The sequence below is a fragment of the Pocillopora verrucosa genome, chromosome 3, assembly GCF_036669915.1.
Source record: "Pocillopora verrucosa isolate sample1 chromosome 3, ASM3666991v2, whole genome shotgun sequence".
NCBI classification, from domain to species: domain Eukaryota; kingdom Metazoa; phylum Cnidaria; class Anthozoa; order Scleractinia; family Pocilloporidae; genus Pocillopora; species Pocillopora verrucosa.
In genome coordinates, this window is record NC_089314.1 from 17,837,897 (window position 1) to 17,850,513 (window position 12,617).

The 12,617-nt window shown below is 35.6% G+C and overlaps 3 protein-coding genes and 1 non-coding gene across 8 annotated transcripts in view; 3 read left to right on the top strand and 1 right to left on the bottom strand.

The window, feature by feature from the left end:
* The first annotated feature begins 7 nt into the window (after positions 1 to 7).
* LOC131781910 (tRNA-specific adenosine deaminase 1-like) lies at positions 8 to 5,986 on the top strand. 5 transcript variants are annotated; one of them, XM_059098620.2, is made up of 8 exons: positions 8 to 240; positions 715 to 810; positions 2,511 to 2,565; positions 2,756 to 2,883; positions 3,114 to 3,998; positions 4,533 to 4,629; positions 4,763 to 4,849; positions 5,496 to 5,986. In XM_059098620.2, exons 1-8 carry the CDS (start codon positions 93 to 95, stop codon positions 5,632 to 5,634), a joined length of 1,635 nt encoding a protein of 544 aa, XP_058954603.2. In that variant the 5' UTR covers positions 8 to 92; the 3' UTR covers positions 5,635 to 5,986. The 5 variants fall into 5 exon arrangements, with proteins under 5 accessions (XP_058954603.2, XP_066020759.1, XP_066020757.1 ...); XM_066164659.1 differs by having other exon boundaries at positions 107 to 240; positions 701 to 810; XM_066164660.1 differs by lacking the exon at positions 2,511 to 2,565 and having other exon boundaries at positions 105 to 240.
* Positions 5,429 to 8,507, bottom strand: LOC131781911 (gamma-aminobutyric acid receptor-associated protein-like 2). Its single transcript, XM_059098624.2, has 5 exons — positions 8,373 to 8,507; positions 8,247 to 8,302; positions 8,096 to 8,174; positions 7,791 to 7,884; positions 5,429 to 6,352 (listed from the first exon to the last, which is right to left on the bottom strand). Exons 1-5 carry the CDS (start codon positions 8,404 to 8,406, stop codon positions 6,262 to 6,264), a joined length of 354 nt encoding a protein of 117 aa, XP_058954607.1. The 5' UTR covers positions 8,407 to 8,507; the 3' UTR covers positions 5,429 to 6,261.
* Positions 8,508 to 9,974: 1,467 nt separating this feature from the next.
* LOC131781920 (U4 spliceosomal RNA) lies at positions 9,975 to 10,113 on the top strand. The gene has a single exon (XR_009340001.1). It is a non-coding gene; the product is annotated as a U4 spliceosomal RNA (small nuclear RNA).
* Positions 10,114 to 10,199: 86 nt separating this feature from the next.
* LOC131781904 (deubiquitinase OTUD6B-like) overlaps positions 10,200 to 12,617 on the top strand; it is a 9,549-nt gene continuing 7,131 nt past the window's right edge. The window contains exons 1-3 of the mRNA XM_059098613.2: positions 10,200 to 10,350; positions 10,663 to 10,805; positions 11,637 to 11,744. Coding sequence (XP_058954596.1) covers positions 10,275 to 10,350; positions 10,663 to 10,805; positions 11,637 to 11,744 — 327 coding nt within the window. The 5' untranslated portion in view covers positions 10,200 to 10,274. The remainder of the gene's footprint in view (positions 10,351 to 10,662; positions 10,806 to 11,636; positions 11,745 to 12,617) is intronic.

The following is a 12,617-nucleotide window of genomic DNA, read 5'->3' on the forward strand; positions in this document are numbered from 1 at the left end:
AATTAAATCTCGTTCAAGATGGCGGACGGCAATGACATTTTTGTACTGTGTTAGATATTTCGCAGAATTATATACCTCTGCTCTGTTGTTCTATGGCTCATTGGAAGGAAGATGAAATATTTGCAGACAAGCTAGCTAGTTTATGTTGTGATCATTTCAACAAGTTGAACAAGAAGGGAAAACCTCAAATAGATGGCGAGTGGACTTTGTTGGCTGCTATTGTGCTTGTTCAGCAAAGAGGTTAAAACATTTAAACCTATTATTTCTGAAATGAAATAACCATTTGGTGCTAAACTATTTACCTTTATTTAATACCTATGTTTTTCGGATAAGCATGGCTAATGAAATTAAGGGATCAACCCGGAAGGCTTGGAACAAATCTGAAGAGTTTGCCACGCAGATCTACAGGGTCGGAAAATGCTAAGAGTACAACGCATAAATTTCTCCTGCTAAATTCTAGTGGCCTGAGCGAATTTCATTCAGATGCTTAACTTCATTCTCTTGCTCCTATGTTTTTTTTTTTAACAAAAACCCTGTTTGCGAGTGTCGACAGATTCCACTTCGGCACGTTACAAGATTTCAAGGCAAAGGCTTCGTAGACTTTTCTTTCTAATAGTTTACCTCTGGGAATCAGTTCTTTATCCATCGTATGCAGGTTAATTATGATTTATTTCTTAAATTTATTAATGATATGTAGTAGTTCAAATACTATAGATGGCGATGACAACTCAACAACAAAATATTCCATGGAGGTGGTTGCAATGGGAACTGGTTCTAAATGCATAGGAAGAAACAGAATGAACAATCAAGGTAAAAATTTGGTACAATTGAAAGAGCCTTATAATTGCTTAAAAAAATTTGGAGATGCAGACCATAAATTTAAAGCTGTGAAAGAGTCATCAAATAATTATTCACAGAAATGTTATGTTTGTAATTGACTATTATGCTATTTATGAGTAATAAAGGACATGTACAAACAAATTTTGACGTAGCTTTTACGTGTGATGATAATGTAACCATTTAAACAATTTTTTAGTACAATGAGTCCAACTTATCTAAAGTTGTAAACCTGGTTCAACTGTGGCTCCAACTCCAGAGCATCTTTTATCAGTCTCTGAAGTACTCTTCTCTACTAGTATACAGTTCTTCTTTTAAAATTACAATGAGCCAAATTTGTTATGCTCAATAACAAAACAGTGATGACTGACTGTCACTTCCCAAATATTCAGTTAAGTTCAGCTTGGTTAACTCTTAATAACTCCCATAAGTGATCAAGACAGAATTTCTCCTTACAATATCAACACAATATCAGCCGCGAGATTTATTTTTAACCTAAAGGAATCTACCCCCAATACTGAAGTTCTGGCAGCGACAAAATGGAAGTCCTTATCATATTTCTATAAAAAGAGGATTGCCACTATATCCTATCAGGCATTTTACAATAGAGCTCCGGCTGCTATAAGCTCTTTGTTTACTAAACACTCTCCGTTGAGAAATCTAAGGGACAATCTGAAGCTATTCGTGCAACGCCCTAAAAGTGACTTCCGTCGATCTTCTTTTTCTCACCATGCGTCTGTTCTATGGAACAACTTACCCGTGTACTTGAAGAGCAAACCGAACATTGTTTCTTTCAAATCTGCTCTCAAAGCAAAATCCGACATTTTAGATAAAATAACATTTAATGGTTTACAGGGACTAAATAAAGACGTTGTAAATTACATATATTAAAGCTATTTTACTACTTTTATTTATTTTATTACTTTTTATTACTACTGTAAATCAACTGTATATTATATTACTAGGTCTTACATCCTTTCTTACTTACCATAATTTCGCAACTTGTTATTGTTATTATTTAAATTTTGTAGACACTCTTTAGTTTTGTAGGTGCACATCAGCTTTTTAGCTGCCATTTATCGACCTACGTGACAAATAAAGTATGTATGTATGTATGTATGTATGTATCAAGCAGATGAGTGATAAGAATAAAGACAAATATTAATTAGGGGATTATTACCCAATACCAAATTCTCCAAACTAACCTTACAATAACTTTATGACAGTAATTAGGTCTTGAGAATTAAAGGGTTAACTCTTTAACCCTTAGGAGTGACCACTTAATAATTCTTTTTTACAATATTATTACATTGTCCTGAAGAAAGGTGTCAAGAAGACAATAGAACATCAACTCAGGGAAATTGTTTGATTTTATAACAAATTCTCAGAGCCAAAATTATAAGAAATGTATAACAAACAGTGAAGAGAATTGACATGTGGATCTTAGGTATAAAAGGGTTAACCCTTTGTAAGCTAAAATGTCCATATATAATCAGGCAAACATGTAATGAAAATATTATAATCAAACTTATCAGGTTTAAGTTGTTATCTTGATCTTACTCCAAATTCTCATGACTAATTTACAGGGAAATGTGTAGAAGCTAAAGGGGTGAATTATCAATCATAGATCTTGGTTCAGAGTTTAAGGGTTAATATAGCATGTATCTCTGCAGGAACTATTTTAAATGACAGCCATGCAGAAGTTATTGCCAGGAGAAGTTTTCTCAGGTCTGAATGCTAATGATCCTTTGTTTTAATTCTATTAAAATTATTTTTGTTTTTTTTTTCATCTATTTTTGAGTCTTTTTATATATTGGATATTTATTTTAATATATAATTATTGTGAAAACCAATGTTTAGCCTTCAAGGACCATACTTAATATATTGTTAGGTGTGATCAATGTTTTTTTCTCTCAAGGTATCTTTACCAGCAGTTATGGTATGTTTATAAAGAGGAGAAAAGTATATTTGTTTTCCAAGAGGAAAGTTATTTATGCAAGCTTAAAGATGGAGTGTCCTTTCATCTTTTTACTTCCCATACACCTTGTAAGTATTTCATTTTTTGTTACCTGAGTCAAATTACTTTGTACCTAATTGAACTCTTTTTTTATCTGTAATTATTTTTAGATAAGTCTTAAACTGGGCAAAAGATTGTTTATTAACTCTTTAAGAAAATAATTTAAATATGATATGACTGTTAAGTTATATGGTTGAATCAAACTTGAATCAAACCTCAGTGATATTTAAAAGTTACCAACCATAATTCCATTTTTCAGGTGGTGATGTTTCAATCTTTCCAAAAGCAGAAGATGATACTTTGGTAGTTTCAGGATTACAAAGTCAAAGCCTTAAGTCTGGAAAGAGAAAATGTCACTCACCCTCTGAAATTGTCACACCCATGGATTCCTCAAAGAAAATCTGTCTTGAAAAGAAAACAACCAATGATTTAAGCTCTGACATTCTGATTGAAACCTCTATTGTATCATCAACTGTGCAAATCTTTTCTCAAGAAGCTACTGGCATGCATAGTAGTAACCACACAAGTGAAACCTCAGCAGAATTTTCATTGTACCTATCAGACTCACAATCAAAATGTGAAGACCTAAAAAATTTCACCATCAACTGTAAGGAACAAAAAGCAAATGGAACACAAACAGATCCTGTGAGTATAAATAATGATGAGACTGGACATGTGGTGGCCAATGTCAATCAGATACAAAATAATGGTAAACAGTACAAGGATGTGCATAGAACAGGAGCAAAGTGTGTGCCAGGAGGTGAGCAGGATCTTCTTCAACCTGGCATTGGATACCATACTGTGGGTATTTTACGCACTAAACCAGGACGTGGAGATCCTACATTATCAATGTCATGCAGTGACAAAATAATGAAATGGAATGTTCTTGGTATCCAAGGAGCTCTGCTGTCTTACTTTTTAACAACTCCAGTGTACCTGTCATCCATTGTGGTTGGTATGTGCCCTTATGATGGCACTGCTATGAAGAGAGGAATCTTTGAACGCACTTTATCTGTATCATTGGACTTGTATAGTGAATTTTGTCATCATAAGCCCAAGACCTTTCAAGCAGATGTGCAGTTTGAACACAGCAAATATAAAGTCATGGAACAGAGTCAGAGTAAAGTATCTTCATCCTCAACAGGTAAAAAAAGATGAAAACTTAATTTCTCTCACTACATTTCAAGTATTTCAAGTATCGGTAAATTTTTTCTGGAAAGCCAAGTAGAAAAGCTGCCTTATTTGAAGAGATTTGACTTCTTTCTCGTGTTTCTTAGGGCGATTTTTCACCACTCCTTTTCCCTCTTCCTTTGTGCACATGGAGAATTAGAGATAGCTTGTGAGGAGGCCTTCACTTTGAAAATTGAGGCACACCGAGGTCTATGTAGAAGCTAATGACAAATTGTACCACTTGGTAACTTAGTATTACCAACTAAGAAACTTATCCCCTTTATCAACTGGTACCTCTAACCTAATGTGTACAATGTTTCCAGCTGTGTCAGTTACATACAAGATAGCAAATGAGGATTTGTAGAGTCTTGTCTGTTACATGCTGTATTTCCACTGCTGCTGCTGTTACCAGTCTTTTGCAAGGAGCTAATATAAAAGCATGTTTCCTGATTTTCCCTGATTTTCTTCCTCTGACAGTTTCTTTTTTTTTCAAATTTATTACTATTAGCTATTATTTGGATTAAAGATCCCTTCTACCATGAAATTTCTGTTAATGGACTTCGACAGGGCGTTACTAAAAAGAACCTCTCATCACCAAAAGCAAGGTAAAAAATGACCAGAAAAACTAAGATTTCTGTACAATTTTTCCATGTTGTCAAGATCATTTAGTTTTGTTCATTTCATTTCATTTTCTTCATTTCAAAGGTATTTAAGAAAAATCCACGCTTTTTTTATTAGAACCTGCATTTGTAAAGCAAGTCTGTTTGAGACATTCAAAGCTCTGGTTGGTAGCATTCCTGTCTGGAAGCTTCCGTCCTCATTAAGGTTAGTCCAACTAGTGGTACATGGTACACTCCTAAAACTAATTACAGAGCTTTTATGTATGTAATGGTAACTGCATTAGCAGTATTAAAGCCAAGGAAGTCCTTAATTCATAAATATGGTAATTTAAAGTATGGAATGTTTATTTTTTTTTTTTAAATTTGGTTGGCAAAACTGGCACAAGAATTCTGGTGTTGAATAAGGATCTGGGAAGCAACTCATAGTGACAAGAGGAAACACTCGAGGAAGTATCATGACTCAGAAATGGGATTACTCTCTGGCTGGATGGGCCTCTAAGTTCATGCCTTAAGTTTAACCCTGCAACTTCTATGAGTGACCAAGACAAATTTCTCTCAACTATTAAATACAAAATCATGCAAACTAGTGATGGGATTATAGAATATATTAATTAGAGGATCATAGCTAATACAATACAAAATTCTCAGAACTAACATCATAAGAATTTAATAATAGAAATAGGGGGAATTACTAATGAGATCTTGGAAGTGAAATGGTCAACCTGTCACCAATTTCTATCATCTGGATCTTAAAAGAAATATGAACAAAGTGTGCAGTACACTGTTTAACTAATAAAATGAAAAATTTATTTACCACAAGTTACATCAAAATTATCTGACTTTATTTTCAGGCAAAAGAAAATAACAAGCTACCACAATGCAAAGAGACAAGCTTCAATATATAATGCTGTCAGGGAAAAATTCCTCATTGCATTTCCAACTTGGTGCCTGAAGCCTGACAACCTATCAAATTTCACTGGATCAGAATGAAAAAATAAAGAACTTTCGTGGTTCTTAGCCATGCTAGCTGCAACTTGTAGGAGATATGGATTATTTGTGGTCATTACTCAAAATTTGTATAGTCATTTAGCCGATTGGCCACTGTCACTAGTGTCAAGAGAATGAATCAGTTTTATTCTGTTAAAAGTTGCACAGTAATCAAAATAACACGAATATTAAGAAGCTGGAGTACACATAAGAAATTTAAGCAAACCCGAAGACAGCATTCTATTCAACCTCATAAACAAATTCAGCCAAGGATACTGGATTTCATATTTCTGTTTTTCTCTGGCTGAAGATTGAGTGGTAGTATACATTGTGCATATACCTGTATTTACAAAATCGCAGTTTTGTTGTTATGCTAATTTACAATCCATACTTTTTATCACAGCTCCAATGTACCTGATTGATCCTACAATAAAACACTGAAATCTACACAAAGATGCCAGGTCAATCTTTTCTTAAAGTAACATCTAGTTCAGCATGTTTAATCTCCTTTAGAACACAATATATTTTGCCAGACTATTAACCCTAATAAAACCCAAAACCAATCTGTAAGGTACATTGACAATCCAAGAGTTTATATTGAGTTCAATCCAGAGATTTCAACTGAAGCATTTACATTCCAAAAGTGTTTTCCCCACTATAGGCAATGTACAGGAAGCCATCTTCATCTTTGTGTTCTTCGTAGATAGAACCCATGGTTGAACTATAAGGGAAAAGTACAAACAGTGAGTATGCATTGTTGGGTGAATAACTATGGAACAAGGTCAGTTACAACACACAACCAAAGCACTTGCTTCCCCACTTTTCTTATCAAATACTCTGAAAAGTGTCTGTTAACTTAAAAAAATTTTATGCACTTGTACTTTTGTTTTGGCTGGTTTTTTGGTCTATTTTGTTGACTTAAATTTCACCAGTGGGCAGTTTCAATTGCTAAAAATCTGTATGATGCATTCATGGTGACTTTGAACCTCTCAAATTGTTAAACAAAAAAACTACAGCTGAGTTCTTAGAAAAAGAAAGATGGTTCTGAAAATCATGCAATACCACTGCTAAATGTTGTGAACTACAGGGTAACAATAAGATACTGAAAAAGAGTGATATGGAAGGGAAAGCAGAATCTCAAAACAGAAATACAGAAACCTCCTGGATAAGTTAACTGGATGGTGTTGTTACATGAGGTAAGTCACACGGCAACTTTTAAGTTCACATGAGACTCAGGCAAACTGGATGTAGAATTGATCAACAGACTGTAATTTGACCTTTGTTTCTATGTTAAATTATTCTTCTGGAAAAGTATATGTTCTTTATTGAAAAAGAAAAAAAAGAAAGAAAAAAAAAAAAGGAAAATCTCTATGTACACGCGAAAACACAAATGCACAAGGTAGGAGCATACCATATTATCAAAGACCCATCCGCACTGTCAGTATAAACAAGGTAGCACATTTTGGTGAATTATATATTCTGCCACCAGCAAATGTAAATTACGACTTAAACAGCTTTCTTTCTTCTTGGTATTATTCGGACAAGCCTAAATTACCAGGAGCTGTAAGAAATATCTATTCCCCGACAAAACCTCCGCTCTTGGTTATGTACCTCTGTTGACTTGCAATTAAAATTGCGAAATTCTTTGGAATAAGGAACGAGCTCCTCTTTTCGCACAAAAACCAAAGGGATCCGTGGGGAAAATAAACAAAGCACATACAAGCCTTTCCAAAAGACAGCTGTGAAACGAGGAAAAGCGTCGATGGAGACTAAGATACGGGTTAGCGATGAAAGAGTTTGGAATCTGAGAGCGGCCATTACAAGTAAAAGCGCCGCAACTGCAAAGACGTCTGAATTTCTCTTTCTGGAACACTTTCGAATCTCCTCTATTAAGACCGAACTATTTAAGAACTAAATCTCCGTTTTAGTTTGGTAGACGAAAAAAGAATACGATGTTGCTTAAAAGACAAACTCACTCGAAACCAGAGTTCTTCTTTGGAAGGCAGATTTAACGATGTAAACAAAACGGTCGCAAAAAATAACTACGTTGAGGAAAAAGACGGTGATTTTGCTTCGCTAAATCTGCTCTGTAACTAATGTGATACAAACTTACAACGAGACATTCGTTTTAAAAGCTTGCTAACATATTTGCAACAAACCTTGTCTGTGGAAGAACTTTGTTGACAAAAAGAAACATCGCCTTTTCTGGAGGAAGCTGAATTCTCTTCCGGATGATGTACATGAACTGCGCCACTGAAAGGAAACACAATTATATAGCTCACAAATTTTTTGTCACATAAGAACAATATATGATAATACACAGTAAAATAGGCAAAAATTTAAACACTTTAATGGTTATCAACGAGACACAACAAACAAAATCCTCGAGCTGAAACAAAGGACGAAACTACGTCGAGTTTAGCCCATTCAGTTTACAGTATTTCCCGTTTAATGGCAAGCTTACCTGTCAGATCCGAAGGAACAAGAAATTTCCTTTTATCGATATCTTGAATGCTGGTTTTAGGTGCTTTCTCAACAACGACCTAGAACAATAATAATAGTAAATCAATCTTGCTTGATACTACCAAAAATAACGTTTGGACACGAGCACTCACGGGAATTCGGTCAGGATACTTCGCCCTTATCTTTGCAGATTCGTGGCATCTTGACTCTACAATAACAGAGAAACAGCGGTGAGAATATTGTCAAAGCGATAAATTAAGGTGTACGACTTAACCTACCTAAGGAATGTTCCTCTTTAAAACTCCACTTCATTGTCAATGGCAAAGTAGCCTAGAATAAATGCTCTTCTGATGGAAGCAATTCTTCCCAAATATCGATTTATGCTGCGTAAGTTCTCAGAATGTTTGAACACGTGACTTTTTGTTATTTTCTTATGTGACGTCATTAAACTACGTAATATTCCATATTTGGCGCGATTTAAGGTCAGCGGTAATTTTCTTGACTTTCTAAAAATAGCTTTAATAAACCTTACAGCTTTGCGAAAGGTCGATCAAATTCATTTTATAAAGGTTGAAAATAGCCAATTTTTATTGATGTCTTGGCAACAGATCAATCAGTGTAGCAGTCATTTGGTTTCCAAGAGAATGTGAGATTTTTTCTGCCTTTTGTTAAGATGATGTAAGGCAACATTATCATCGATAAGGGAAAAACCCACGGCGTTGGCGGATTTATTTTTGCAAACGTCTGCTTTTATTACATTTTCAATTATCATTTCTTTGATTGACGTTAAGTTAATTTATATATAATTAGATAAGATCTGCCTGTAGATGAGGGGGAATCCTTGCTGACCTCACTGTTTACACTATTCTTCATTACTGATACATGTTTCCAAAGAAAAGAAGTCGATATAAGGGAGAAACTATTTCCAAAATTGAAAGAACGTTTCACCATTTTGGGGAAATCTTGAACTTGTTGGGAGTAAAACTTACTGAAATATTCCGGCGCCATTGCAAACGGCCAACTTTCAGAGTGAAACTGACACAAGACGTTCTTTTAAAAATTTCTTACTTTTAACATTGTGTACCTTAAAAAATTTTAGAGAAGGTAAATATCTCCTAAATCTCGAGTTCCAAAATTTTTGTTTCTTGACAGGAAAATGAAGAGCTCGTGCATGCAAATGAGCAAAAAAATTTAACAAAGATTCCCGACTTTGCTCAGAAGGAAACTATCAACAGGCCAACCAAGATTAATAGGGTTCAGTCACGGCCTTTCCTCAGTATCTTTCTCTGCCCTCCCTGCATGAATGATTCAATCCACGACTGTGGCAGGATAAGCCCTTGAAAGCACGTTACGGCCGTTCCACATTCCTTTTCTTTACTTTGCCCGCAAGAATGATTCAGTCCATGATTGTGGTAGAATGGGCCAACGAAAGTATCCAAGCAAGTAGTTTGCCTTCAAATGATAGACTCAGTCGAGTATTTCGCTCTCTCTTAACCCTTTAACTCCCAAGATCTGATTGTCAATTCTCCCCTCTAGCTGCTACACATTTCGAAGATAAATTTGTCTGATAGACATTTGACCAGCGAATTCAATGAGCACCGGTAGCTGAAGTTGGCAATGCGCAGGCGCTGTTGTAACTTCGGTCGATTAGATGAGGTGTCTTATTCTCTCAGACGAGTTTATCTTCTTTCCAGCCGAGTTCAACTACATAGGAAAAATTTTCAATAATACTTTAGCTTTAATGCAGTTTATTGAAAGGCTCTCGAGTTATCGATCTACCACTGTCTAGGAAGTGTCATGGTGATGTGTCATTTTATGTTGTCCCACAGCCTTTCAATGTCTACCTCACATTATATATTCGGAGACACCAATTAACAGTTAGCTTTGCGCAGTGGCATTACTGTAGCCAGTGAGGTTTATCCGAGGCGCGGTTATTGCTGATTGAAAACTTTTCCCAATACCCCGCAAGACGGCTTGAAATACAGCCGGCTTTGCAATTTTTGACGGTCCATACGTGGACCTTACAATTAAACTAAGAACAAACAAGCTCTCAAGCCTCGTTCAAGTAACGTCTAACCAACGTCAGTTAAACGTTTGACCTGTGAAACCTGGGGCATAGTCGAGTCCGTAGCTAGCTCAACTGCGGTCTCTCTGAGCTTCATGTAATACGTTTCAACAACATGGCGGAAGAAGACGAGGATTCATCGTTAGAACGCGTTCTTCAAAGGCACAGAAAGGAAGCGAAAGATCTTCAGGGTATAAGATCGTCTTCCTTTTTTAATACTATTTTCTGACATGTTATGAATCTTAAAGGGAACTCAGATTTTTTTACTATTTCCCACGCTTATGACAATCGGTTCAGGCGGACTTTTGCTCTCATATTTGTGGAATGTTACGACCCATCAGATCATAGGTAACTGTGCATTGTGAGGCTATCCTTATCTCATATCTGTTGAATGAGGCTGAAAGAACATTCGATCTGTATTACTCCACCGAAGATAACTTAAAATAATGTAAGATGTTTCATTGAATTATTTGTTGTACTTGTTTGTTTGTTTGTTTTTTCAGCCAAAATCCAGGCGTTGAAACACTCTGTTCCAAAAGGTGACAAAAAGAAGAAAAAAGAGATGGCTCTTGAGATTGCAAAGCTGGAGGAAGATTTATCCGTGAGACATAAGAATGAGCTGGACTCACTGCAGAGTGACTCAAGTGTTAGTTCTTGCAAATAAGTATTTTTAAAACATATTCCTAAATCATTGTGTCACTGCCCTTCCTTGCAACGCCTTGTTTTTTACTTAAAAAATATTTTTCATGAATGTTTGGACCTAATAATATTAGATGGAACATTCTTCCTACATCCAGTTTTGTGAAGCAAATCAGTATTTAAGATAAGACTCTCCTAATGATTCAATAACCCAACTCTCTTAAGTTGTTCCAGAGTCTCCACGATGCAGCACAAATTTTCTGTTCACCAATACAAAGGGGAAGGGGGGGGAGGGGAAGGTTATCCTGATTCCATTTCATGCACAAATTTTTTAAAAAGTCATGTGTCAGGTATACTTTATACAGCATTTCATGCATCACAAACCTGTAAGGGAAAACTTCAAGTTTCTCCTTGTGTGTGTGGTTTCAGGGAAATCTTGAGGTTTTCACAAAATGAAAGAAATTTTATGGGTCATGTATATTTCAGGAGGCAAATCACTCCTTGTGCTGGTTCACACATTCACAGATCTTGTTTGAGTTTCAGTTGGATTCACTTGTCAAATATTCATTTTTACCTTAATCTCATGCCACATATAAACCCTTTGCCAACCTTGACACACTTTGCAAAATCTTCTTTTCAGAATGGTCTTGTTTGTAAGAATTTGTTGTCTCTTTAGACTACATAGGTCCATTTTGCAAATCTCTGTTTTTGGTAAGGTAGAACAAGAAAGAAGAAAATTTACAAACTTGTGGGTTCAGAGGTTTTTAGATGAACTATTCATTTATAATGGTTGAAGTATGCTTTTTGGCTGGTTATATTTTATTTATCTATTTTGTAGAAAGAGAATCATAAGGAACTAGATGTCACAAAGGAGATGGAATCCATTTCGATAACCTCGGGTGAAGGAGAAACACACTCTCGAGTTTCAAAAGCACAAAAAAGACGGGTAAAAATGTACTATTTTATTATTAATGTTAACCCTTTAACTCCCAAGGTCTGATTGTCAATTCTCCCCTTTAGCTGCTACACATTTCATTGTAAATTAGTTACATGAACTTGGTGCTAGATCAAGATAGCACCTTCTATGTGATAAGATTGATTATTGTTTTTTTAGAGGGCACGGTAATGAATCTTGCAATCTGATTGGTTCTTTACCCGGTCAGTATTTTCCTATCTCTGCCCACGGGCCACGGTAACGCTTTCGTGAGTCGCTGAGTACATCCCAACTTTCGTAGTCATTTTTCATAAATATACCTCGTTTTCCGGCTGGGCAGTATTGTTAAGCAAACACGTCGGTCACTACCTCAAGCCGATAAATAACTTATGAATCCTCTCTTTTCTCTCTATCAAATCACTTTGGTTGACAGAAAAATATTGGTTTCAGAATGAATTTGTATAAACAATATTGTCATTACGTTGGTTGACAAGCGGCCTAAAAACCGTCTGCAATTAATTTTAATCGTTCACAAAAAGTACCCAGAAAGTTGAAACGTGAGGTATTTGGTTACAGTTAAACTGAACGATGGTACTTTCATTCATTTAATATCTGAATTTTCTCGAGCAATTTGTTCATAGTGAAATAGCGAGCGAGGTTTTAATTTAAGTTCTACAACAAATATACGCTCCCGGTGAGTCTTTCCAATTCCGTTCAATTTGGACATTTGTACCGTAAATTGCACAACAGAAATTGAAGGATGTTTTTTGAGAAAAGGCCGCATTAAATTCCCTTGTGTCTCGTTGGAGTGTGCTGTTCGAATTTAGTTTTTGTGAAGGAAAGACCAGAGTTAAACACGCCATTACAGCAAACAAACGAGCAAAC

Coding starts and splice junctions, on each gene's coding strand:
- LOC131781910 (XM_059098620.2), top strand. CDS start 93: ATGGCTCATTGGAAGGAAGATGAAATATTTGCAGACAAGCTAGCTAGT. Junction 2,566..2,755: donor GCCAGGAGAAGTTTTCTCAG/GTCTGAATGCTA, acceptor TTTTCTCTCAAG/GTATCTTTACCAGCAGTTAT. Junction 2,884..3,113: donor TTTTACTTCCCATACACCTT/GTAAGTATTTCA, acceptor TCCATTTTTCAG/GTGGTGATGTTTCAATCTTT.
- LOC131781911 (XM_059098624.2), bottom strand. CDS start 8,406: ATGAAGTGGAGTTTTAAAGAGGAACATTCCTTAG. Junction 7,885..8,095: donor TGTTCCTTCGGATCTGACAG/GTAAGCTTGCCA, acceptor GTTTCCTTTCAG/TGGCGCAGTTCATGTACATC. Junction 6,353..7,790: donor AAAGTTCTTCCACAGACAAG/GTTTGTTGCAAA, acceptor TTTCCCTTATAG/TTCAACCATGGGTTCTATCT.